This window comes from Cornus florida, unplaced genomic scaffold (assembly GCF_030987335.1).
Source record: "Cornus florida cultivar Cherokee Brave unplaced genomic scaffold, ASM3098733v1 CherokeeBrave_3.0.0_Hap2_Chr01, whole genome shotgun sequence".
NCBI classification, from domain to species: domain Eukaryota; kingdom Viridiplantae; phylum Streptophyta; class Magnoliopsida; order Cornales; family Cornaceae; genus Cornus; species Cornus florida.
The window spans coordinates 99948356-99975369 of NW_026775571.1; the positions used below are offsets into that span (position 1 = coordinate 99948356).

General features: G+C 34.5%; 4 protein-coding genes across 7 annotated transcripts; all 4 read left to right on the top strand.

Moving 5' to 3' along the window:
* The first annotated feature begins 616 nt into the window (after window positions 1-616).
* On the top strand, window positions 617-2347 carry LOC132309722 (uncharacterized). Its single transcript, XM_059808037.1, has 5 exons — window positions 617-1070; window positions 1174-1288; window positions 1479-1560; window positions 1873-1924; window positions 2017-2347. The coding sequence occupies exons 1-5, from the start codon at window positions 645-647 to the stop codon at window positions 2161-2163; spliced, it is 822 nt and encodes a 273-aa protein (XP_059664020.1). The 5' UTR covers window positions 617-644; the 3' UTR covers window positions 2164-2347.
* Window positions 2348-5335: 2988 nt separating this feature from the next.
* On the top strand, window positions 5336-9050 carry LOC132308928 (uncharacterized). 2 transcript variants are annotated; one of them, XM_059807239.1, is made up of 3 exons: window positions 5336-5579; window positions 8188-8394; window positions 8494-9050. In XM_059807239.1, the coding sequence occupies exons 1-3, from the start codon at window positions 5385-5387 to the stop codon at window positions 8704-8706; spliced, it is 615 nt and encodes a 204-aa protein (XP_059663222.1). In that variant the 5' UTR covers window positions 5336-5384; the 3' UTR covers window positions 8707-9050. The 2 variants fall into 2 exon arrangements, with proteins under 2 accessions (XP_059663222.1, XP_059663215.1); XM_059807232.1 differs by having other exon boundaries at window positions 5337-5579; window positions 8182-8394; window positions 8494-8980.
* Window positions 9051-14817: 5767 nt separating this feature from the next.
* Window positions 14818-22594, top strand: LOC132308944 (uncharacterized). Of its 3 annotated transcripts, none has more exons than XM_059807257.1 (11): window positions 14822-15027; window positions 15452-15580; window positions 15968-16362; window positions 16734-16978; window positions 17159-17243; window positions 17399-17584; window positions 17670-17837; window positions 17933-18148; window positions 21210-21381; window positions 21795-21966; window positions 22055-22594. In XM_059807257.1, the coding sequence occupies exons 3-11, from the start codon at window positions 15994-15996 to the stop codon at window positions 22146-22148; spliced, it is 1707 nt and encodes a 568-aa protein (XP_059663240.1). In that variant the 5' UTR covers window positions 14822-15027; window positions 15452-15580; window positions 15968-15993; the 3' UTR covers window positions 22149-22594. The 3 variants fall into 3 exon arrangements, 2 of the variants coding, with proteins under 2 accessions (XP_059663240.1, XP_059663232.1); XM_059807249.1 differs by having other exon boundaries at window positions 14822-14992; XR_009482510.1 differs by lacking the exon at window positions 22055-22594 and having other exon boundaries at window positions 14818-14992; window positions 21259-21381; window positions 21795-21934.
* LOC132308961 (acyl-CoA--sterol O-acyltransferase 1-like) lies at window positions 22213-25161 on the top strand. The gene is made up of 3 exons (XM_059807274.1): window positions 22213-22351; window positions 22621-22659; window positions 23702-25161. The coding sequence occupies exons 1-3, from the start codon at window positions 22327-22329 to the stop codon at window positions 24838-24840; spliced, it is 1203 nt and encodes a 400-aa protein (XP_059663257.1). The 5' UTR covers window positions 22213-22326; the 3' UTR covers window positions 24841-25161.
* Window positions 25162-27014: the final 1853 nt, after the last annotated feature.

The following is a 27014-nucleotide window of genomic DNA, read 5'->3' on the forward strand; positions in this document are numbered from 1 at the left end:
TTGGGTGGGCTAATACTAGTAATAATAATTTTATTTATTTATTTATTTATTTTATGGGCTAAAATGGCTTATAATAAAAATAAAAAATAAAAAAATTTGAAGTGGGCTTGAGCCCACCAATCCTAACACCTAGATACGCCAATAGGCAACGTTACTCTCTTTATTTTGTTAGCCAAGATGATGGATGTTATTTTTGTTCTTGGTTCAAATTCCAGTTTCTTATGGATGGTATGGTAAAATTTTGTAATATTTCTTAATCTGCCTTTGGAGAACTAATGGATTTCCTATACGATTTGGTATCTCACACCTAATTTGCGCTTGAAAGCACCAAATGGATAGTTTGAATTTGGACAAACCATTAGGTGCTCCAAAGGCAGATTGAGTGATATATATATATATATAAATGCTATTATTAAAAGTGGAAACAAGTATGTGTTGCTTCTTATGTGTGATTATGTTGCACATGGTTTATGCAACATTTTATAAGAAATATTCCTAGCTTGCTAATAGTGTGCATGTTTGCTTTATTCTTTTCGTCTGTTTGAACGTTTCTTCTACACCACTCTTCTATTGAACAAATATGTTCTCCACATTGAGTTCTTGAGTGAATCCCAAATCAAATTCCTTCACTCCATCTTCATCAAATGAGTTCAGCTTCTTTACCTCCCACCACATTCTACGCTAAAATGTTCTTGAATTCCCCTCCATTAATAATCTCTGAAGCGAGAAATTCATATAAGCCTTTCTTCAACCTGAAGAAATCTAATCATGATGAACACTTACCTCAAACACCATATACTTTTAGCGTTCCTCATTCACCATTGTCATTCCCAAGTTTGATTCAGAGTAACTTCTACTCGGGGCACGCAGGCTTGTCTCTCGTCACATTTGGTACTAATAATCAAAACTCGAGATCAGGAGAGGAAGATCAGAGGGCTGTGGAAGCTGTACTCAAGCTATATGCAGCAATTAAGAACAGAAACATTGGTGAATTGTCTGCATTAATTGGAGAAGAATGTCGGTGCATTTGCAACTTCATTTCTGCATTCCAACCATTCCAAGGGAAGAATGTATGCTCAGTCTTAACGACAAATGTTTTATATGGTCTCTTTTTCGAATCCCATTTCGTTAAAATTTAATTTATGATATGTTCATTTTTCAATTTTTTTGCAGCAAGTGCTGTATTTCTTCTCTTCCCTGATGAAATACTTGGGAAATAACATTGAATTTGTGATTAAACCAGTAATGGATGATGGTGGAATGGGTGTAGGTGTTTCTTGGAGACTAGGTGAGTCCCTTTGAATTAATATTGAAATTGCATATACAACAATAACAACCACCGACCAATCCTTTTGCCCAACTACTTGGGGGTCGGCTCCATATATCCCACTCTATTTAAGGTCCCGAATCAATTCACGTGCTATCATATTCTTTCTTAGTAGCTCTCCCGCGATAACTTTGGTCTCCTGTTATTGCAGAATGTACCAACACTCGTGTACCTCTGGCAAAGGGTTTCAGCTTCTACATGTGTCATGTCTACCAAGGGAGGGTGCTAATAAGGTGAGAAAATAGCTTAAACCTGAAAATTCCATTTGTTTGTATTAAGTGGATCATCATAGTTGTGCAACATTTAACCATGCAAATTGGTTGTATAAACATACATTAATTGTAAGGCAATTTACATTAACTTTTTCTGTTGATTGATCTAAATACTTTATATTAAAAGAAATTCCCATTAAACAAATAATAAATCCTAAAGTAGGACTAAAATCAATTTAATTAGCAGCATTAATTGTACTTTTGTGAAACTTGACATATTAATAACAAATTGTTCCCTTTTTGTTTATGCCTTGGCAATGTGAAATAATTCAGGAATGTGGAGATGTTCATGGAACCACTTCTTCATCTTGAACCCCTGAGACTGGTGAGTGCTGATGAACTTTTATATGAAAGATGGTAGTGAAATAGAACATAAACCATTATTGATTGTTTTCTAAACGCCTTTATTTTTGACAGAAAATTACGGTATCTGTGATGACAATATTCAATAAGCTGGTTTCCGACGTAGCATCCAAGGGTAAGGTACAAAGGGCCGCGTATATTTTTCTCACCGTGTTCTTCATGGCAGCCTCACTGTTCTTTTCGAGGTTCTTCTTGTATTAAGCCAAATCACAGTCCACAAAATAACACCTCATTTGCAGCAGTGACATAAAATTGGCAGTTGAAGTATAGGCCAAAGCAGACATTGTTAGTACTATTATGCTTAATACATACAATCAAAGAAACTCAACTTCTGTAGTTGAATATTTAATTATTTGAAAAATATTACTGTTTTTTTAATCCAAAAGGCTCCAGAAATTTTGCATCATATATTATATCACCATCAAATTCATATATAGGATCCTATTAGGACACAAGCAAAGCCACAAAAAATTTAAGTTTTAAAGCTTCTCATTGCCTTAGTCTGGAGTTTCAGAACAATGACAAACCACTGCCATGAACTATACAAATATGAAAGAATATATATATATCGCCATACGAAAAATTAGGCATGTGGTCATCAAACATTCGGAAGAATTACAAACAAACAAAAAAAATTAATTCCATTACACAAAAGAAAACTCCAATGCTATATGACTAAACAAGACGCGTGTCTAGGCAAACAAATATTATGGCAGGAAATAACTGGAGGCAATTTGATCACACAATTCTCAATCTTTCCGCATGAATTAGGATATATAATTCATTTGGCGCGAGAAAGTTGGCACAAACATTAGTAATTTAGCACAATCTAGTGGATTAATTGAATTTTCGTCACATAATAGTGTATAATATATATATATATATATATATATATATATATGTATATGTATGTATCAACTGCTTAGACGACTTGGAGAATTACCACCAGCATCATTATATGCAGATCAGCAAGAGTTGGTTGAACAGTTGCAGATACAAATCTAACAGACTTCATCAAAATGCACGCACTTGAAAAAACAAAAAAAAAAAAAAATGAACTTCCAAATGGTACCTGATATGAACAATCTAATCTATCGTATTGGATGAGGTAAATTGACGATTGTTAACCGTCTAATCTCCTCCATTCAACGAAGTAAGCTAGAATGGAGCATAGTTTCGGTGCAACTTAAGGAATTGGACTCGATAAATGAAAACTAGTGATCTGATTCACATTGCGAAGAGTGAGAGAACAAAATTCAAGAGAATGATAACATATTTTACTAATGTCTTCCGGAGATCTTGATTCTAGGTAGAAATTACATGGTAGGAACAAGACATGAGTTTATACGTGTGTTTATGAAGCTCAAACTCATATTTCATACATATGAGCATGTATCACGTTACAAGTCACTGCTAATTAGTCATCGCAGATTCATTACCAGATTTACGTATCTTTCTCAAAATCATTCATTTGAAACAATTGACGTAGTTCGGTAGTTGACAAAGACATTATTATTATTATTAGTTATTTATTATTTATTATTATATGCTTAAATTTATTTGTCTTGATTAGGACTTGTTTTGTGGTTTCTCATATAACAGAAAAGAATAATTCAAGTGTTACATAATTTTTAGATGTAGACATAGAAGTAGAACACCCCAAAAGGCAATGTTTAAAATATGGATTTCCGTTTTTTGGTTGCATTTCTAAAGAGATTTAAAAGTGACCAACATAATGTTTAAAATCATGATAATATTTACATTAAAATATGAAAGCTGATATTGAGGCTCCACTGTCATTTTCTCTCTAAATGAAATTATAAATTAACCTTACACGACACAAGTTTGGTTATTACCATTTTAATACCATAATTGTATTACCTTATTAAAATGACACACTTCCTATTATTTTTAACTTTTTTTCAATTCATTCACATTTTTATTGACTCACTCTCCCATCTTCCGAATATCAAAATTTTACGGCAAAATCAAGTTTGGAATTTTCATTTTGATGTAGCATCAATATCAAAACACTTAAAACCATTTTTTCCCGCGTTTTTAATTATAGAGGATATATTTATTGATATAGAGTTTGCTTCTAATTCAAATATGTTTATTCTACTATAAGGATAATCCTTCCTCATACACGAATTGTGTGTATTATTCTCTATCCCCTTGGATGAAATTTATTCTAGAATAAATATGGACATATTCATTAAAGAAAAAGTATTTTCAAAATCAACTCAAAAATATATATTCTAAAGAAAAAAAAGCAGAACAAAAGAATAAGAAATTATTTTGAGATTTCTTCAATATTAGGTGTCTTAACAAGTTCCATAATTTATTCTAACTCAAACACTTTATCATTAGTAAGATCTTCCATTTTTGGAGAGAAATAAAGGGACAGAGATGATGGGAGAGGACGTGAGAGAAGTTAAAAGAAATCTACACTCGAGAATTCCAGCTTTTGGCGTCAAGAATCTAACCTAAAATGAAAATGATATTATATACTACATACAAATCATGAAGTAAAACAATAAAATGAAGAATAGGCTCCAGATCTAAACTGGTGACTCAAACGTTAGGCCATCATCAAGATAACAGCCCAAAAGTTATAGTCATAAGGTATTCCGACACCCAAGAAACCCTGCACAAAATCAAATCAAGAAGAAAAAGATCAAATCTAGGCGGGAGAAAACCAAAACTAACCTAGATCAGAGATCTAGTCGGAGAAAACAACAAATCAACCCATAAGATCCGAAAACAAACTTAACATGAACAAATTTAGCCAAACAAAACAAAAACGGCGTAAAAAAAAAACACTAACGAAACACATTTATTAAAACACGCTAAGTTTATTGCAATCGTGGAAGGCGGCTATCATCTCCCCACTCCCATAAAAAGGAGCAAGGAGGCACTGAATGAAGAAGACAAAAGAAAGTTAGAGAGGTTATTTAGAATAGCAATAGATTATCTGAAAAACATATGATTTTTTGGAAGACCAATTCTTTTCAGGTCATTCAAATTTAAGAAATGTGCCATCATTCTCTTGATAATTTTTATCCAGGTCTTTTAAAAATCATATACATTAAAAATGACGATATTTTTATTTTATTTTATTTAACCAAAGGATATTTTTATTTAAAGTTGAAACTTAAAGCAACATAATCGACAAACCATTAGAGCAGATTTCACCTATGAAGTACAATATTGGTTAGGTATTGCTTGTTTATGTATTTTTTATAAAATGAATTGATTATATCATCAATATTACAAATATATCATTCTTTTTAAAAAAAATGACAAATATATTTTAGTTTTTAATTTTTAAAAACAATTTCCAATCAATTTACTAATATCCCAAGTCCAAATCCCACTACTTACCCAAATAGCCATTCCCTATGGAGATGCAATAATTTCCCATGGCGCAGGTTCTTAACCAACGCCCTCCACCCACAGCCGGCCAACGCCGGTCCTCGACTCGTTTGGACTTGTCTCCCATCCGACTCAGCCCCACGACTCGCCATCGAAGCGCTGACCAAAGCTGGACTTCTCTGCAGCGAGAGCTCAACTACAATGGCAGATTCTATTGCCTCTTCTCAGATAATCGTAAACAGGTGAGAAACCTCAAAGCTTCCGTTAAACTGTTCAATTTGGTTACACAACATTTTATTTGCCCAATTTTATTGTATTGTAAGTAAGAACATTTTCTGTTTGGTAAGTAAGAAAATTTTCTAAGTCCATACCTTAGTTCCAATCCGTGTTTTCCTGGGATGTAGAAAGCTCTATTATGCTATTTTCTACCTATCACTTGATAAGATCCCTAATTGGCTTTGAAATGATACCAAGAATTCAAAGGTAGACTAGGTAATAGAATTTATCAAAAAAAAAAAAAAAGGTCGACTAGGTAATAGAAAAATAACTTTAATTAGGAACTCCATTGCGCAATGGGCAATAATATTTAGGGCGACTAAATAGGACCGACTTTCGAAGCCTACTTAATCACCACAACATTTAAGTTTGGAAAGAGTAATGCTACCATGGCCGATGGGGTTTTTTGTGTGGCCCCTATAGATAGTGTCGAACAAGGATGGTTAGTCGGCAATAGACGAGATGGTCTCTCTTTTCTTAGAGTATTTATCTCGATGATTGTCAATCAGTCAGTAACGAAAATCGATGACCTCTGTCATTTTTCTTAAATTTAATCACATAAAATATCTTTTTTCCTTCCACAATTACTGTTTTGTAAGAGGTGTATTGTATCTGTTGAGGTTGTGTTTGGTTGCACATTACTAGGGCCTTGGAACTGGTACTAGGGGCACATTTTATTCCATCTGTTTGGTTACTAAAGACCATTAGCACGTGTTATGAGCATTGTAGGATGCTGAGAGGAGTAATATATGTAACATTTGGTATATTATTGGAGAGAGTGGCTACTCTTAGGTCCGAACCTGCATTCCCACATGGGACAACATAAGCATTTCATAATGCCTCTCCCACAGTCCCACTATTTACTTACTAATTTCATTAATTAATTTTGGAATGAATTTGAACTAAAAATATCGTGGTTTTCAAATTCGATATGACTAGAATTTGAACTTCAATTATGTGCCAAAAAAAAAAAAAAAACTGTCCCTTATTTCTATTTGAAATGTCATTTAGAATTGAGTGAATTGGTAATAAGGTGGGTGGGATATTCGGTTTTGGACTTGAAATATGGTGGCAGTTGAACCTATTGAGGTATTGAGGTTTTGTTTGATTCTGTAAAAATGGAGCCATGCGATTGGAATTGGAGGCAACAATCCAACTATTTTTCACTATATTAATGAAATAAGCTTGGGATTGGATTTGATACCCGCAACAAAATTAGATCCTTATACTCAACTGATTTACTGACCAGGACCAATCGATTCTGTGCAACCAAAGATAGGCCAAATAATTTGAGGAATGAGATCAACTCTTTCGATAACATGTTCTATTTGAATGTCTCACTAATGTCATGTTGCAGACTCCAAATGAGCTTATGATATTCTGTTTTCTAATCTGTATATGTATTGGTATTGCCTTGAGAGATGGCTCCTTGTAATATGAGGTAGACCATGAATTTCTTATGGTTTAAATACGAAAATCGTATTTATATGCAGTATGCACTTCGAAAATCATATGTGCAGGTTGTGTTTGGCTTGCTACTTGCAAGTTGTCGAATACATTTAAATGATTAGTTCATCTTATTGAGTCAACAAGGAACTGATGTAATCGTGGACGTTTAAAGTACAAATTAAGGTACCAATAAGTTTCTTAATGGATCTGTTCATCCCCAGAGTTTGGGTGGCCTTCCTGTGCATTGCATATGAATTTACCTTACCGTTACATCACTTAATATAAATGTCGAGTAGATCCTTTTTTTTCCTCAACCATTAAAAATCAGCTACATGGATAATAATGGCCAAAATTTATGATTCATGCATTTTTGGGCTTTGACTACCTAAATGTTGATCTAATACAACCCAAGGTCCTGTAGACTTGATTAACTGGATAATTTCCTACATGTGAAACAGGTCACAAGCTGCATGAAGATACCGATAACATTTTAAGTATGTTTTGGCTTGGTGAAGAGAAATAGTATCCAGGCACACTAGAATATCTCCGTTTGTCATTATTTTTTTTCTCCATTTGTCATTATTTTTTTTCTCCATTTGTCATTATTTTTTTTCTCCATTTGTCATTGCTTAGATGCTAGTGTACTTTCAAACAGAGAGGAAATATGTGTTATGGGGAAACATTGTCCTTCTCGTGTCACTGCCCTAATGAGAGCATGGTTCTGGTGGCAACAATTGCAATATTTTCTGGTTACACCTGTATTAACACGAATATTTAAGATTTGTCATTGTAATCAACTACTTAAGTTAATGAATGGAATTGAAATAAAGTGTTGTCAGCTTGGTTGAAGGGCATAAAATGTTTTTTGTTCAATACTGAGTTGAAAGGAAAATGGATTCATATAGCTGGCACGTGGTTGTTGGGTGAGTCTCTGTTGAATACTATTTTCTTGAGTACATATGATGAGAAAGCTATCAAGTTGAATACTAAGAGGCTTTGTATGAGAGTATTCCTTCTATGGACCAAGCATTAGATTAATCATTTTGATGCAAGTCTCTCTCTTTCTCTCTCTACTTTTCCTTAGTATAAATGTATTACTTTGCATATTCTTGGTTGCAGGAACAGGCCAGAAAAGCATTAGACGGTGCACTTGGTGGAAAGAAAAGTGAGTTTGAAAAATGGGACAAAGAAATTAAGAAGAGGGAGGAGTCGAGTGGAGGAGGTGATGCTGGTGGAGGAGGTTGGTTTAGATGGTTTGGTTGGTCCAATGATGACAATTTCTGGAAGGAAGCACAACCAACAAGCCTTGCCATATTAGGCATTCTGGTCCTGGTAAAAAGTCTCCTCAAGTCCTCCTCTTTAATTTTTTTTAGGTTCCTTTTTATATTGTGACTCTCTTAATCTCTCTCTCTCTCTCCTTTTATTTTTCAGTCCCTTATAATTGCAAAAGGTGAATTGTTACTTGCCGTTATCTTCAACCCATTGTTGTTTGTTTTACGTGGATCAAGAAATGGATTCACATTTATAACATCAAGGATTTCAAGAAATCCAGCTGGTCGTGCCAATTTTGAAAACATTCCCGCGCAAGCATATACCCCGGTTTCTGCTAAAGAGAGTGTAGTGAGAAAATGGGGAAGCGATTGATATTTCATCTTAGTTCAAACATCACTTGAATCCTGCATGTTGCTGGTGGAAGCTATCATTGTAGCCTTGCTTTTGTATTTGAAATGCAAATTTTGCAGAAGACACCTCTTTGTTTTTGACATGTCCTGACTGCTAGAGAATCTATCTACCTTCAGCGAAGGGTTACTTTTGTTTCTTATTCTACCTACTTGACGGACGGTTGAACCTGTAATGAGTTCTTTTATTTCAATTCTAACCGAGAAATATGAGTATCAGTATATTTTGAAACAGCTCATCATATTTGTAGAACACTTGAATGTCCAAGTTGATAGTAGAATACAAATTGTTGTTGTGCTTGGATAAAATTGAAACCAGACTATATATGTGAATAAAGTATACAAATTCTGAGTTCTTCTAAATGCTATGGAAGGTTTTATAAACTCATCCCACATTGTGTATGAAAAACAAAGGTGGGGTCATTTTCCATGGATCATCTTAAAGTGAGCCTCAAACTGCTCTCTCTCTTAGACCTTGACCCTAGTTAAACACATGGTTGTAAAAGAGTAAGGTGGTACAAGGTATTTGGATGTAAAAGATTTTTTTCTAAAATAATTTTTTATTTTTTGATATTTGATTGTCGTAAAGTGTTTATGAAAAAAAAAATTTTTAACCTGACAAAAAAAACTTATCCCATCAATTTTCAACAAGTTATTCTGAGAGACTTCACCTAGTTCTTTGCCAAATACGAAAAAATAAAAATAAATAAAAAAATTTTACCTGAAAAAAAATATATATATTTTCTAAAAAAAATATTTTAAGCCTAAAGTGCAAGTGCAAGCATGAAAATGAGGAGATAAAAGCCTAGAGCCAAAATCCATTGATTGAGCAGCTGAAAGAGTTGAATGGACAAAACGTATCTTCTCTTCTTTGAAAACGAAACTAGAAGATTCAAATTGCTTCAAAAGTATTGTGAGTTTTATTTATTTATTTGTGGAGGACATACACACACAAAAGAAGAAAAAATAGAAATATTTCTGTGCTATACTTTAGAGGTGTTCATGAAATAACCAATGAGGTTTCCTCTTTAAAGAGAACCAATAATGTTGCTTAACCCTAAAAAGTATTGTTATTTCTAATGCAATCAATACGGCTATCAAGAACCAAAGAGTGTCTAGTGGTACTTTTTTGACATCTAAAGCAGGAGGTCAAAAAAGTAAAAAATATATATCTATGGCTATCAAGATTATATGGTATTCATAAACTTAATTCATAAAAATTATATATATATATATATATATATATCTTGTATTTGATGCTTCTTTAATAATACTCTGTGCAATAAATATTTTATATATAATAGTATTTTCAATAATATATATGTCATCTTTCATTTGTTATTTTATTCAAGAAAATTATATAATAATTATTTTTTAAGGAATAATGTTCTAATTTTGATATATAATTGGGCTTATTCCAAAAAAGAAAAAGAAAAAAATGAATGAGCCTTTTTCTCTTTTTAAATATTTCAAAAAACACATTTTTTTTTTTTTTTCTTTTTGTCGCTTTTTTTTTTTTCCCCCTTTTCTTACCCTCATACTTAAATCCTCTAATGGAGATGTTATATTATAAATTACATGTCTTTTAGTAAATATTGCAATAACTATTAAAAGATACATTAATTTTTTTTTGGTCCTGACAAGAAAGAGCCAAAAGGCCATTACAAGAACAGCAAGAAACAGGCCAAGCAAACAACGTCAAAAATAATCACAAAACTTAAACTAGCAGACGATTCCAAAGAAACCTAAGCAAAAACTAAGACATGACCATCGTCATAAGAACCAAAACTTAAGCAGCTTCTGGAATAGGAGACCGTCCAGCACCCACCAACATGGCAATTTTTGTTGCGAACGACTGGAATGAATCTATTGAAAGAGTCTGTCAACTGCACTCCCAAGCCACCCAAAAATCCTAAATCAATCCCGCAAAAGAGGCAGGGATAAAACCACACAGAGGCGGGAACCACAAAACCCACACAGAGGCGGGGACCCGACATAGATCGGAGATCTAGTCTGAAAACCAAAAGCAGATTTACCCCGTCAAGCCAGAAACAAGCCTAAAGAAGCAAATCTAACAAAACAACAACGAAACGGCGTAAAAAACCCACCCACCGAGCGACTATGTACAACACGCCGAGTTTATTACTCGGTGTGAGGCGAGGATCGGCACCTCCCCACCCCCATGGGAAGAACCATGGGAGGGGGTGGGGAGCAAAACAGAGGGAAGAACGAAGGGGGCAGCTAAAGATACATTAATTTGAGAAAGTAAAAAACTAGGACCAAAAAGAAAGGGAACGGATCGTCTCCAAGAATAGTTCTCTCCAGGCATCTATAGGAATTAATCCTACGACTCTTAAGACGCCACATCAACAACTTATTTTTGACTTGTTCAAAATACTAAAAGTTACTACACTTTCTTAAAATATCTAATTATATTAAATTAGAGTTTACCCATATTAAAAAAAAAAAAAAAAAACTTTTTTTCTCTTTCTCCTCTCTTCTATATATATATATATATATATATGTTATATATAGGAGAGAATATATACAGATTATATACATATACGTCAGAGTCTTGGGGATGTTGTCTCTGGCGTCCATGCGCTCGGAGAAGGTGGCCATGGATTTTGTAATCCGACTTCCATGTTTACAATAGGATCCGTTCTCCAATAATATATATTTAAGAGTTTGGACAGTTTTGTTGATTGCCATCACCAAACATTGGAATTATTAATTGATTCGAAGGCTTCAAGCTTGAACAGTTTTGTTGATTGAAGGTTTGAAGCATTTGTTCGTCACTTTTCAACGGATTCTTGTGAACCCAATTCGATGCGACATCTGGAACGACATAGAAAGAAAGAAAGAAAGATGAGGTTTGAGAGAAAGAGAGAGTTGTCAATGGCGGATCAAGAAATACTCCGTATATAATCTGTATATATATATATTTACCAATCTGGATATATATATGATATATATAGGAGAGAGAAGGAAGAGAGGAGAAAGAGAAAAAAAGTTTTTTTGAATGTGGGTAAACTTGTAATTTAATATAGTTAGATATTTAAATAAAGTGTAGTAACTTTTAGTCTTTTGAACGAGTCAAAAATAAGTTGTTGATGTGGCGCCTTAGGAGTCGTAGGATTAATACATATAGATGCCTCGAGAGAACTATTCTTGGAGAGGTTCCATTCCCAAAAAGAAAACCAAGAAGAGAATTGTGATTCGTGAATATTCTGATGTGTTTCAATCCCCTCCGAACCTACTTTTTTTTTTTTTTTTTTCCGGGTTAAATGTTTCGACAAACATGAGACTTTGAGGTTTGGTTTAATTTGTCCTCACACCCTTAATAAAATTAAATACCAAAATTACCCTCCATCCCCACTTTCTTTCTCTAACCACCCTTAAAAGATGCTACAGTGGAATTAGTGTTATAATCACATGTTCTCTTTTTCTTTCCTATTCAAATTGTTGGTGTACCTCCTTATTTCCATTTAAACCGTGATTAAATCGATTGGTCCCACTGTTCTCAGTACATTATATAATTTGTTATTGCCATGGAATTCTTATTCATTACTAAATGTTGCTTTGGAGACCAATGTTTTTGAAGATCAGTAATCATATCCAAATTTTAGAAGATCTTTAGTTCTTTATTTGTAAATTACTCCCTCCGTCTCAAAATAAGTGTCATGCTTTTTTTTTTTTTTTTTTTTTTTTTTTTTTTTTTTTTTCTGTTCCAAAATAAATGTCCACTTTCCTTTTTCAAACAATATATTTCATATCATTCCAAAAATGTTCTTTGAGTTTAAATTTCAAACTTCAATATTCAAAACTTAAAAGGACAACTTAGTAATTTTTCAGGCAGACAATACATGATCCCACATGTCCCCTTAAAAATTACTACTCCCCATAAGTGACACTTATATTGGGACGGAGGGAGTAATATATTTGAGCTCAAACTGTAGATTAAATTTTGTGGACTCTTATCTATTGTTTCTAAGTGGGTTTGGATTAAATTATTTAGAATATAAGTCAACTGTAACTCAAAATATTTAACAAAATATTATATAATTTAAAATTAAAGAACTTGGCACTTAAGTTTGGTTAGAAAACAGTGAGAAATTGGAAGGAAGATTTTTTATATCTTGCACGAACCGTGGGGATTGCTTGCTCTTGTAAGAGAGAAAAAAACAAACATTTGGAGAGAAGTTATCGGCGTGGTAGACAAAGAGGGTGACGCGTTTGGATGGAGAGGAGTTGATGATGGTGGTAGAGAGAGAAAGAGGGTGAGGCGCCAATGGTGGTGCTGGGGAGAGGTAGGGCATGGATGGTGGTGGAGTATATATATATATCAAGGGTGGGTAAAAAGAAAAGTGAAGATGGAGGGTAATTTAGGTATTTGATTTTATCAAGGGTGTGAGAGCAAATTAAATCAAATTTGAAGGAGTGTCATAGCAATTTTCGCTCAAGTTTAATCAAAGAGTAATAAACTTAAACTTCAAGGGGTGTCGGAACATTTAATCCAGAAAGTAATAAACTCAAACCTTAGGGGTGTCGGAGCATTTATCCCTTTTTTTTTTTTTTTTTTCCCTATCTTAAATCTACTAGGAACGAGTTTAGTCCTGAACCACTTGATCAAGTTTCAATAATAGAAAATAATTCCCTATTTTGGATTAATTTTACTGACACCCCCTCAGGTTTGGCCATATATCACACTGAAATACCTTTAAAAAATTACTATTACTCATACCCCAAAACACTTTTCCCGCCAGTGACACCATCAAAATGGGCATGAAATGACCCTCAAATTTTAAATGCCTTTTAATCTAAAACAAGCCTCTCTCTCCAAAGCTTAGGTTATATAGTGCTACATATATCTGTTTATTTATTACTTTGTGTGTAGGGCTGCAAATGAACTAGCTTTGGCTTGTTCGAGCTCTGTTTGATATCTCCAGAATGGTGCTCAGGTTCCGTCGAGCTTGGCCTAACCCAGCCCGGGCTCGGCTCGGTAGAGATTCGACAAACTTGGGCTCGGGATCGAATCACATATTCAGGAAATTATCGTAATCTCTTTCATGAAATACGACCTTATCTCTGGCTAGAAAGAAATCTATCTAATCTTCATCTTCAACAAGAAGAAATTCATTTGGACTCCATGATCCATCTTAGACAAGAAATAAAAAATTAGAAATAGAGAACAAATTTAAAAATGAAATCAAACCTTTCAAAGGTTTTATCCTAGATCTACACCTTAAAATCCGTTAGAGAGATATAGAGAGAGAATAACTTTGTGTTGCATGATGAGATAACAACATAGGAGCTGCCGGCAAGACCATTCTACGGAGGGCGGAGCTGAAGAAGTGAAGAGCATTGCGAATTTACGGTTGTAGATATATACTTCTAGGTTATTCTTATGTTTTCTTTAACTTTTACAAATCAAGGGTTGAGATGTGTTAATTATTAGTGGAAAAGATTCAATGTTATTTGAATTATGGGTTAATTATATATAAGTTTGCAGGCCTTATTAATGAAATGGTGTAAGTTGGGCCAAATATTTTTGGGCTCTAAAATTTTTACATAGAGAATGGTATAATATGGGCTATACATTTTAATTGTAGAATAGTATTATAAATGGGCCTTTACTTCGCGAGTTTGTTCACGAGCTTAACGAGCCGAATTTAGCTCGTTTACTAAATGAGTTTGAAAATTGAGTCTGAAACAAGTTTGAAAATTGAGTTCAAGATCGGCTCGTTTACTAAATGAACGAGCCCGAACCCGAATCGAACTTTTATGCTCAGTTTATTTACAGCCCTATGATAAATATATATATTCATATATATATTTATATGAAGAATTAGTGTGTATAATATATATATATATATATATATGAAGAATTAAGCGATTTATTTTATTTGTTTTATTTTTTGGGTTTTATATATTTATTGTCTGAATTTTGTTCAATTTTTGTAAAATTATATATAATTAGAGTGATTTCGTAATAAAAAGAAATGCAATAAGTGAATTTAAAAAACATCCATCAGTCCATGTGGATTAATTTTATCACTCACACGGAACAAGAGATCACGACTCCATCACAATTACACACATATTGCAATGGGTATTTTGCTCGCTTAACAGAGAAGGTGAAAACAACGCTCGGGTCCACTACTCTCTTTATCTCTTTTCTTCCTCGTCGATCGGCGGCCTTCTAGAGACGGCACCACCCATTCCTCTCTCACCGCGCCGATACTCTCAAGGTCTTCCCGGTTCCCCTTCCTCTCTCTCTCTATATGTATGTATGAATATAAATATGCAATCGTTTTTAATATTGGAGTTTTTAATGTTAGAATTAGGGGTTTCAAAGTTAATGGAGAATTTTTAATCGTTGTTCAAACTTCAAACCCTAATACTCACTTTCAACTCATTGTGTTTTTTTTTTTTTTTTCCCTTCTCTCTCTCACTTTTAGAATTATTTTATCAATTAGGCATCTAAAGCGTTTAATGGTGGAATTTTCAGTGCTTTTATTCTAGAGGTTCGGAACTGTGAGTCTGTGTTCTTTAGAAGCATTGTAGGTTTGTTATAGCTTTTGAATTTAGGGTTCTTGCGGAGAAGGTTATCACTTACGGATCTGATAGCTAGGCTTGTTTTACCCGGCCCATGGGCCCATAACTGTCCAATACAAGATTTGATAATTTATACTTCTTTGTCCTCACAGAAAATACAGTGAAGGTTTGAACTCACAAGTCACAACTGCGAGCAACATTTTCGAGCAATCAACGAACCCTACCGATTCGACGGCCAATTCCAGCAAAACAATCAATTAATCTTTCCGCTTCATTCACAGGTTCGTTCATACTTCATATATATATATACACACACAAGGAACTTGTGTGTTATAATTCTGTAGCTTTTATGCCCTAGAAAATAAACCGACTCGACCTTTCTCATTTAGTCGATTTAATTTTGTTGTAAATAAATCAAAATCAATTCATACTTATCCGTTGGTTCATATATCAAACTCACAGAGTCACGTGTGAGTATATATATATATATATATATATATATATATATACACGTTGATAATGAAGCCCTAGGGGAAGTGCTTTTGTATAGAATTCTAAGCATTGTTATATTTTAGTATTTGTTTAGATTTTGGTTTTAAATTGGTGCTTTAGAATGCTAGAATATGTTTACTATATAAAGTAATTGATGGGATTACATCTCTCAACAGTGAAATTGGAATAGCCTGTGAAGAGGATGAAAACAAATAGAGAAGAAGAGAACACGGAGGGAGAGGAATACCCGAAGAGGCAGAAGGTGCTTCAGCAGACTTCTCCTTCTCCTTCACCACCTCGCCTTGCTTTCGATAATGCTCTCCTTCCACTTGCTTCTTATGATGATGACGATGATGAGGAGGATGATGAGAGGAGAGAAGGGAATAGGGGTAGAGTTGAAAACAATGGTGTAACGATTGGGCGAAATGGTCATAGAGTTGATGGGGAAGACGATGAAGATGATGAGGAAGATGATGATGATCATAGTAGCAGAGGACAGAGTCAAGGGATGCGCAACCGCATGGTCGAACTTCGTAAGGACTGTCCTTATCTCGATACTGTGAATCGTCAGGTATTCAACTTGTCTTTCTCTCAATTTTACTACCCTTTTGCTATTCTATTCACTACTTGCATTTTTCATTTGATTATAAGTGAATACATGTTTAAGGAAGATCTGTTATAGGTTCATTGGTCTCGATGTGGAGATAAAATCATCTTTTTAATTGTTTTATGCTTTCATCTAGCTTTAATAGAACCTCATGTGTGCCTTAGAGAACACTGTGTTTCTGTAGATATTTAAGTGCTACATGGGTATGATAGGATGCAATAATTTTTTTAATTAAATGTGAATTTCTAATAGTTTGTTTATGCATCTATCATAAATTGATAGTCTTTACAATAATGATTTTACACCTGAATTATTTGATTCTTTATCTTTTGCAGGTTCTAGATTTTGATTTTGAGAAGTTTTGCTCTGTCTCCCTATCAAATTTGAATGTTTATGCTTGTTTGGTCTGTGGGAAGTATTACCAAGGAAGAGGGCAGAAATCTCATGCATACACCCACAGCCTTGAAGCAGGGCACCATGTTTATATCAACCTTCGGACTGAGAAAGTTTATTGCCTCCCTGATGGATATGAAATTAACGACCCATCATTGGATGACATACGACACGTTCTGTACCCAAGGTTTGGCGATATTTTTGTTTCAGTGCTTTTTCTTCTGGCATGCAGTGAATTGAATACAAATTTTTTTTTGGAGGGGGGGAGTTACTATAGCATCCTCTATATATTTTTGCTAAAATGAGTATCTCAACTCATGAACTTCTGTATATTTATTGTTCTCATCTTCTGATATTATTTTCACAGGTTTAGTAGGGAACAAGTTGATCAGCTTGATAGAAACAAGCAGTGGTCTAGGGCGCTTGATGGTTCTGATTATCTTCCTGGAATGGTATGTAGCTCAGTTCTTAGTAACAATAAATTGCATTCTTGCTTATTGTCATCATTTTTGTCTTTTCTCATCTTTCATATGTATTGTCAAATGTCACAATTTGGTTCTCGTATAGTGTTTTCGATGATGATTTTTCGATCTTGGCAAATTTTCAGGTGGGACTGAATAATATCAAGGAAACTGATTTTGTGAATGTCACAATTCAATCTTTGATGCGCGTTACCCCCTTGAGGAATTTTTTCCTTATCCCTGAAAATTACCAACACAACAAATCTCCACTTGTTCAACGATTTGGAGAACTCACGAGAAAGATTTGGCATGCACGGAACTTCAAGGGACAGGTTTGTTTCTGGTGACAAAACACATTTTAATTATGGGTTGGAAACATGAAACCATTTTTGTCTAATTCAAGCATGTCTACTACAGGTGAGCCCACATGAGTTTCTGCAGGCAGTGATGAAAGCCAGTAAGAAACGGTTCCGGATAGGTGCGCAGTCTGACCCAGTTGAATTTATGTCATGGCTTCTTAATACACTGCATACAGATCTTAAAAGTTCGAAGAAAAGCAGCAGTATCATCCATCAATGCTTTCAGGTTTGTTGTTACATCTTGGCATTTTGGTCACAAAAGTAAATGTTTCAATTTCTTTTTGTATACGTTTCATCTAAGGAATGCATTCTGCTCATTAGGGAGAATTGGAGGTTGTGAAAGAGACTCATGGCAGAGCCATCTCTGAGAAGAGAGAAAATGGTGATGAACAGAATAATGGCACTGGTGCAGAAGGTGGAACTGAACAGGGTGGTGTTGTCACTGAGACAAGCAGAATGCCGTTCTTAATGCTTGGGCTGGACTTGCCACCACCACCACTTTTTCAAGATGTGATGGAGAAAAATATAATTCCACAGGTATGTGTTCAGTGTTTATTGTAGTTTCCTTATCAACAAGCTTTAGCATCTTATCTTGTCACTGCTTTTAGGGTTGACTGTTGTTTATTGTGGTTAAAATGTTCAAACTTGCTTGTTGGTTGAATGGAATATTGAAATTTTGATTCTGGGAAAATTTGTTGGAAGATCGAAAAGCATGGAAGAAATTTCAAGTAAATTAATACATCATATAAGTTAACAGTGTGCAATAAAAAAACTATACAAATTGTTTGGACAGACGTGATGTTATTACATTTTGGTGTTCATCCATCAAAAGCGTCACTAGTGCCTAAGAACCAATTGCTGTTTCAACAGTTCATTTACTGCTTACAGCTTGAAACTTTAGAAGGATAGAATTAGCCTGCAGGTTGATAGGTTTTGTGATGTTCTAACACCGCAGATGGTTCCATGGTCTTCTCTGTATTCCTCTAGAGGGTGCCTCCTTAGCTTTCACTCGCCCTGCAGGTTGATAAGAAATGTCTGAGAATAGCTTGAGTCTCTGCAAGAACCTTCTTAGGAATTATGAAAATTGAGCACCAGTACACTTGTATAGTAAATAAGACAGATTTTTATAAGTTGACACCTTCCTACAAAGGATAAGAATTTGGTTGCCCAGTTCTTGCCAAGCCATCTGTGTTATCATATGGTTTTGTTTGAACTTGTGAAATATTTGATTGAAAATGTCAGTACTTTTCAATATTATTATCATACGAGTTTTGAACAATATTTAATTCTTTAGAACTATTAGACACGGATTTAGATAAGTGGTGATGAATGAGAAATATGTGCTTGAAAATCTTGGCTGCCTCTTGAGATAGCTTTGAAATCATTCAAGCATGATTAGTTATCCTGCAAAGATTGATCTCACTAGACTTGGCTCAATTTTGATTGTGAACAAAAAGAGTTAGATAATTAAAAATGCGTTAACTTGTGTTACTATGGTTTGGATATTGGATTATATCTTGAAATAGCGTTACAGCGTTACTTGGGCTTGTGAAGAAGCTCTAGTGTGTGCAAAACTAAGACTAAATCAAGGTTGTTAGGATAGGGATTCTACGTAGGATCGATGAGAGGTCCATAGGATTGGATTCGTAGGGTCGGATCGAGAATTGTAAGCTGCTAATCGTGCTATAAAACTATTAGAAATGTAACTCAAACTAACTTGCTAAATCAAATATTTTCGATATAAGTAGAGAATAAAGCCAAATAACCAAATGAGACACTCTAGCAAAATCAATTAACATTAAAAGATATTAACACACATGACAGACACTTAAAATCAATTTTTTGATTTCAAAAAAAATTCAGCATAACAATCAAGCAAAATCTCAAAGACGAAATTGAAGTAAAGCCTAAAAGGGAACAGAGAATTAGAGAGAGAAAAGTACAATTTAGTTGCCTAATTGCATGAGCAATTTAGTTGAAAAGTTTACTTTTTGGCTCAAAAAAAAAAAGGAATAAGACAAAGATATAAAAAAACAACAGAAAAAATGAAGTCTCTCTTTGTTTTTGTTTCAGAATGGACAAATAATAGGTGAAAAAATAGAATTCTTTTTGTTCCTTGTACTGAAAAAAAAGAAGAGGAGAAATTAAGAAGAATAGAACAAAATAGAGGAAAATTTTGAAGTTTTGAACCATACCTTTGAAATTCAGAGTTTGATCGTCTCTACATTTGATGTTTAGTTCTTTGGTTTTTGTTTTTTATTTTTTAATGTAATTAGGCTAAAGAGTTGGAATTTATATTTAAAATGATTAAATATATTAGTCCAAAAATAATTGTAGGCCGAAATAAATCCGGAAGAAGAACAAAATGATACGATTTAGTGGATCGGTATCCTATGAGATCCTACAATCCTACTTCCGATTCTATGAAAAGAGAGAATATTGCATCTCTCTCAATTTTTATGCAAGCTATAACTTATTGCCCCAGAAAATCTCACTAATATTTGGATGCAGGTTGTCTGTCATTGAATAATATTAATTATGTTATGTAACAAAAAAGATGTCTTGCAATCTTTGCTCTAGTCATAGTGTTTTTTTCCCCTTTGTGTGTGCACGCGCACATTCTGAGAGAGGGAGATAATGTTTTTTTTTTTTTTTTTTTCTAGAATTCTTGAAAGAAGATCCCTAGCAACTTCCATAATTCATCTTTCTTTCTCCTCCTGCTCAGGATATATCCTGTCTTTCAAAGTCTATGCAGCTTATGAATGATCTTGCAGTCCTTTATTTCATCTTCATGTAAGAGATCTCCTTGATACCTAATGGACTTTGAAATTGTTGCCTGGTGCCATGCTTGCTCATGTAGGAGCTTGCCATTTTCAGGTTGTGGGCTTTGTAGTCATGAAGTTTCGATAGAGTTTTCATTCTGCGCAAATGACTTGGATGCCACTGAGATGCATGCCAACCTGCCCATGAACCTGCTTTTGTAGCTTTCTTGATACCATATCATGCTGGCTACTCCCTAAACCTCAAAAAATAGAGAGAAGAAAGAAAATTTGAATTATATTTGGAATTGCTTCACTGATTCTTTATTTTATTTTATTTATTTATTTAAGCTTGGCTACATTGCTTTTAGTTAGAACCTACCCATCAATGAGGGCAACTATTTTTTGGATTTCTAGCCCTTATCTTTTTAAATCAAACAACGTTTTTATAGATTGAAGTCCTTTCATTCTCCAACATGATCATTTCTTTAATGCCATTGTATGCTCCATTCATTCAGTTTCATGGATCACACCATTAATTTTAGCATGTCACCAATTTCTGCTATTTAATGAATGCCTCATTCTACAGAATTCTGTGTGCTCATTTCCCACATTTTGTTTTTTTGAAATGAATTGAGCCTCAGAGTCTCAGACTGTTTTGCCATTAAGTTACAGCAAAACGAACCGGGGCTTAGAGTGTTGTTAACATTAAGATTTAGGTCAATATACTCTGTAGAAGAGGTTTTGAAAAAGTGACCTAATAAAAGATGTTCTACTAATGCATTTTTTGTTATCTTCCCTATATACTCAATTTCAATTTCACTTGTTTTATGCTTTAGGTTCCACTTTTCAATATACTGAAGAAGTTTGATGGTGAGTCTGTCACAGAAGTTGTGCGTCCTCGTATAGCAAGGATGAGATATCGTGTTACCAGACTGCCGCAGTATCTAATTCTCCACATGCGCCGTTTTACGAAAAACAATTTCTTTGTGGAGAAAAATCCCACACTTGGTGAGTTTCTATATTGTTCTAATCCGATTATGATTTGCGTGATGGATCTAGGGATTGTAATTCCTTGTGGACTTTCTTAATGTACAGGCTTAAGTTGGTGGACAGAAAAAATGATTTACAAAACAGTTTCACAGGTCTCTCACAAATTTATGTGGTGGAAATTTTTTTATTTCACCTAAATTTGAAGGAAAATGACTTAAAAGAGTGTTTATATATTTCCCTTGAGATTAAGGATTTGAAACTTTTACCTCTCATGTTGAGACCTTTTTTTTTAGCATCTCTGTTGTCCATTTGACTGATAAAGTAATACTAAAATATCTTCTTTACTTATTCATGTATTCAATTCAGCGAATCTTAATACCGTGTTCCAGTTCCCTGTGTTCCTTACTAGTGTCATGTTTTCTTTCTCTCAGTTAATTTTCCTGTGAAGAATTTAGAGCTGAAGGATTATATTCCTTTGCCAACTCCTAAAAAGAGTGAGAGGTTGCGGTCAAAGTATGATTTGATTGCCAATATTGTTCATGATGGCAAACCAGGCGAAGGATCATATAGGGTGTTTGTACAACGGAAGTCTGAAGAACTCTGGTAATTCTATATCCTAGTTTATTTCCATATATATATAACTGAATATTATAATCCGATTAACTGACTAGTCTGAATTCCTTGCTTTCAGGTATGAGATGCAGGATCTGCATGTCTCGGAAACTCTTCCTCAGATGGTTGCACTCTCTGAGACTTATATGCAGATATATGAGCAGCACCAGTGATGTGGAAACTAGTTGTCCTATATTGTGTGTTATATAATAGCTGGAATTTTGACCTTATGGACGAGGAAATACAAAACCAAAAAAGGAGAAGCAATGAGTCCCCTTGAAGGGTGGGATCTAGCTACCCACAGTGGTTGAGTTTGGGAAGGGTAGAAGAAAAAACGAAAGTTATTACTTTATGAAACAAAAAGAAAAGAAGAGAGGTAAGCAAGTTAAGAATGTTGCTAAAAAATTGTTGGTTTTGTATGACTGGTCATGCTTCTAAAACACCGAGCTTCCTCGGAATGGTGTAGTTCTATTGTTTTTAGTATTCATGCTTTTACACAATGTGATTTAGTCATTCAGTTTAGAATATATTTACCATTTTCTAGTATCACATATATTCAGATGATTAACTACGAATTTGCTATTATTATAATAATAATAACTATTTTTTAATTTTTAAATTAGATCTTTGGTTGCTGTTTGACAGGGGTTCTCTCCTTTTATGGCTTTTGCAGACCAGATTATGGTAAGAGTAAACATCTAACCTCCTGTTGTCTCTGCCATATTTGTCTTATTTCAAGTCGAATGGGTATTTGTAGTGAAGCATTAGTATAATTTCTTTCTGAAAGTTTGCTAGGTTGGAATAAGGTTGTTTTGATAGGGTACACCCTCCACTGATCAAATGGACCCGGTGAAGTAAATGCCTGCATATCTTCCCTCTATAATGGAGAGTAGGTCCTAAAGCAATTATAGTCTAAAATGATGTGTAGCCATAGGGTTTGGTGGTTTCGACATCTTTATCATCATATCAAGACACCAATTTGGAAAATTTTGATTGGATCTCGTAGACTTTGGTGGTCAAGAGTACAGATTTACACACATTTCAATTCTCGATTGTATTAAGTCCACAGATTTACACACATTTCAATTCTCAATTGAGTACAATAGCGATTGTTGAAAGCGTTGGTTCTTTTCAAATATCAACCAGAAATTTACTTCTAGTTCTGGGAATAATTAAATTTAGAAAAGCATGGCCCAACGTTAATTATGCAAAACTCAATTTTCTTGAGACACCCACCAATTTGGAAAATTTCGATTGGACTTTGCATCCTGCTATCTCGTAGACTTTGGTTAAGAGTACAGATTTACACGCGTTTCAATTCTCAATTGAGTTGTTCAATTGAGTTGTCCTAGGGATGGTCATGATACAATCGTGATTGTTCAAGGCATTTTTCTTTTCAATACTCTTTTGAGATAATATATGGAGTAAGCAAGTGTTACAAATGAAAGCATATGACACCAATTTTTTTAGTTCGCAACACCTTCCAAAATTTATTAGCCTCCCTAGTTAGGATATGAGCAAGGAGAAATAGATTCACTCTTGGGGTATGCCCCATTTAATGCCATCCCTATGTTATCTAAAAAAAAAAAAAAAAAAAAAAAAAAATAATAATAATAATAATAATAAATGGTATAAATGGGTGTTTTAACATTATTGCATAACTGATAGATTTTATATTACACTCCTTTTCCATGACCTTAACAATGACATATACGTATCTTACTAGGTCTAAGGTCTTTATCACAGCTATTTCTATGTATAAAAGGAGATTACATATATGAGTTCCAAACGTTACATATCAAAAAAGTTGGGGGGGAGAGAGAGAGAGAGATGGAAGGAGAGATCAATAACTTCATCAAAGCATGGCTCTCAGTCTTCACATCTCTATGCTACTGCTATGGTATTGGCAAGATTGTTCCCAAAGGCACACTCAGACTGCTCACAATAGTCCCTGTGGTGTGTCTTTTCCTAGCCCTCCCTCTCACTCTCCGCTCTATGCATCTTGGAGGCACAAGCGCTTTCTTCATTGCCTGGCTCGCCAACTTCAAACTCCTCATGTTTGCATTTGGTAAAGGTCCTTTATCAGACCCTTCAATCTCTCTCCCTCAATTTGCTGCAATCGCTTCTCTTCCCATCAAAATCGTACAAAACCCATCTCCCAAAACGTCCAAAAAAGGTCAGAAATCGGCTTTGAATTATGCTACCAAAATTCTGCTTTTGGTCTTGTTTGTACGCGTGTATGATTACAGTGAATATATACATCCAAAGGTTATACTTGTCATGTATTGCTTCCATATATACTTTGCCTTGGAGATCATGTTTGCCATGGTTGCAGCCCTGGCTAGGACCCTTTTGGGGTTTGAGCTCGAGCCACAGTTTGACGAGCCGTACCTTTCAAGCTCACTACAAGACTTCTGGGGTCGAAGGTGGAACATGATGGTGAGTCGTATTCTACGCCCGACTGTATACGAACCCACCCTTGGGTTCTCAACCCAGCTTTTGGGCCGAAAATGGGCCCCTTTACCAGCAATTTTCAGCACATTTTTGGTGTCGGGCCTGATGCACGAGCTCATATTCTACTACTTGGGCCGCAAGAGGCCCACTTGGGACATCACGCGGCTCTTCTTGCTCCACGGGCTTTGTTTGATGGCTGAGATTGCAGTGAAGAAAGTGGTCACCGACAAGTATCGGTTGCCTCGAATCATCTCTGGCTCATTAACGGTGGCTTTTGTTTTCAGTACCGGATTTTGGCTGTTTTTTCCAGAGTTGTTTCGGTGTAATGCGTTTGAAAGAGCGTTTGATGAATACGCGGCTGTGGGCGCGTTTATGAAGGATGTTGGTCGGGCTTTAACATTCAAATCTTAATTTCAATGGGATATGAGGGTTTAGTCGACGGACTGGAACTTTTCTTCGCCTTTTCACATCGTGTTAGTAAATCAGTTATGCAATCTGCTACATCGATGTATGACCCTTACATCGAAAATGTAACACTCATACAACATATTATACAGTATAATGGTTTTGACTGATTAGTTACTTGACTATTCTCTCTTTGTACTGCACATAATTCTTTTTAGATAAAACTACTACTTTGTCATTTCACCAATAGTTGTTTTGTAAGCATTAGGGGCATGACTGAAAAATATGCAAATTGCATTAATAATACCAAATACATTATCAATTTAACAATACATGGCTGATCTATATATATATATATTTTTTAACACCAACAAACCAACGTATATTCAAGAGAAGGAAGAACCACAATATGGACAGAGAGCATTTAATAACCACTAGGACCATATACTTCAATTCGAATCATCACACTCCCTTTCCAGGGCCTTCTTACTCAATAAATGAGCAACACCATTCTCCGATTGGGGAACCACTCCCAAAGAAGGAGATGAATATCATTAAAAACAACTAATTGACCCGATTCAGAGGCCCTCAAACGCATCACCGACTGACAATCACTTTCAATAATCACATTATGGTAGTCCCAAGATTGCAGAAACAGTAAAGCAGCCCTTAAAGTCAAACTCTCTGCCAGAGAGGGACTACCAACATTAACCAGAAAAACTGAAGCAACCTTAAGTGGCTGGCCGAAATGGTTCTGGAGGATCAATCCACCCGCACAACACCGACGAGATCTATTGAAAGAAGCATCAAAATTGAGCTTTAGAAAATTAGTTTCCGGAACAGACCACCGGGCCGGCGAAACAGGAAGAGAAACAATACATAGCTGATCTATTTGCCATTTACAATTTTCACCTTTTGTTTATTTATATATTGTTAGGTTAAGAAATATATTGAAAGAAGACTTTTATAATTGTTTTTTTTCTTTTTTATACAAATATAAGAAAAGGGCTGTTCGTACTTATCAAAAAAAAGAAAGAAAAGGGCTGTTCGTAAGCACCAAGTTTGTTAAACCCATCCATTTCAGTTTTCAACTTCTAATTTTTCTTGTTAAACCACCCATCCATGCCAATGAGTCTGTTGGCAATGTTCGGGACAGTGTCTGAGATGACAAAAACAAATTCCAGCAGGAATGTGTTTTAAAATATATAGTAGCTCTCTTTCACCTCCAAAAGCGAGCACACAGGAAATGTGTGAAGGTGATAGAATAATTTTTATTGACACTTTTACTTTACTTATGAAAAAAAAAATAATAAATAAATAAATTGACACTTTCATGCTACATAAGTATAACATTAAGTATCTGTTGAATCTGAGAACATGTCGGAACCAACCTTAGTCAACCACGTGTTTGTTAGTCACACAGAGATAAACATTTATGTTGAATTCATTAAACTCAACGCCTAAATTCTTGTCCATGAATCTTTTTATTTTTTCTTACAACTGGGTCAAATTTAAAAAATTTAGGTCCTTTGGCTAGGCTGCTGTAGATGCTTAATATGGGACAGAGTAGCAGTTTTTAACTTATTTAAATTCAGCTTCAAAGTAGGAGTATTTCTTTAAATTTTAATACGAGATTTTAGTGCATAAAATAAAGAGTTTAATTCATTTGCACACTATGTGTTTTGTCAACTCTTCAAAAAAAAATTCTCCCACATTTGCAAATCTTGAGTCACACCTTTTACTTTTTTTGATACACATTAATCTCTCTCATCCTTTGAAGGTTACAACTGGTCGAACATAAGCCCAAATCAGCTAAATCACAATACTAAAATAAAGGCCCAAGTCTAGCAAGTCTTATTAATGATGAGCATTAGAATATGAAGTAAAACATATTTTGAGATAAATTTGTTGTAGAGGCAGTTATGAAATTATATATATAGAATAAATTCATAATTTCAACACTTTCAAATCACCATGAAAAATAAATAGAGTTCCTGTGTTTATCTAGAAAGTATTCAACAAACAAACAAAAAAATCTATTGCATTATAAACTACGAAAATTTGATGATTTTGATCTCTAAGTAGACAAGGAGTATTAGTATAAAAAAAAACATCTAAATCCAATAATTCACAAATTAAAGATTACTAACTTACTATAGAATTAGATAAAATAAATATAA

Bases quoted from the DNA above. Each gene is read 5' to 3' on its own strand.
- LOC132308961 (XM_059807274.1), top strand. From the start codon at position 22,327: ATGAAACAAAAAGAAAAGAAGAGAG. The intron at 22,352-22,620 runs GTAAGCAAGTTA...GCTGTTTGACAG, and splicing joins ACAAAAAGAAAAGAAGAGAG to GGGTTCTCTCCTTTTATGGC. The intron at 22,660-23,701 runs GTAAGAGTAAAC...GTATCTTACTAG, and splicing joins CTTTTGCAGACCAGATTATG to GTCTAAGGTCTTTATCACAG.
- LOC132308944 (XM_059807257.1), top strand. From the start codon at position 15,994: ATGAAAACAAATAGAGAAGAAGAGAACACGGAGGGAGAGGAATACCCG. The intron at 17,838-17,932 runs GTTTGTTGTTAC...TCTGCTCATTAG, and splicing joins TCATCCATCAATGCTTTCAG to GGAGAATTGGAGGTTGTGAA. The intron at 21,967-22,054 runs GTAATTCTATAT...CCTTGCTTTCAG, and splicing joins CGGAAGTCTGAAGAACTCTG to GTATGAGATGCAGGATCTGC.
- LOC132309722 (XM_059808037.1), top strand. From the start codon at position 645: ATGAGTTCAGCTTCTTTACCTCCCACCACATTCTACGCTAAAATGTTC. The intron at 1,289-1,478 runs GTGAGTCCCTTT...CTGTTATTGCAG, and splicing joins AGGTGTTTCTTGGAGACTAG to AATGTACCAACACTCGTGTA. The intron at 1,561-1,872 runs GTGAGAAAATAG...GAAATAATTCAG, and splicing joins CAAGGGAGGGTGCTAATAAG to GAATGTGGAGATGTTCATGG.
- LOC132308928 (XM_059807232.1), top strand. From the start codon at position 5,385: ATGGCGCAGGTTCTTAACCAACGCCCTCCACCCACAGCCGGCCAACGC. The intron at 5,580-8,181 runs GTGAGAAACCTC...TCTTGGTTGCAG, and splicing joins TCTCAGATAATCGTAAACAG to GAACAGGCCAGAAAAGCATT. The intron at 8,395-8,493 runs GTAAAAAGTCTC...TTTATTTTTCAG, and splicing joins TATTAGGCATTCTGGTCCTG to TCCCTTATAATTGCAAAAGG.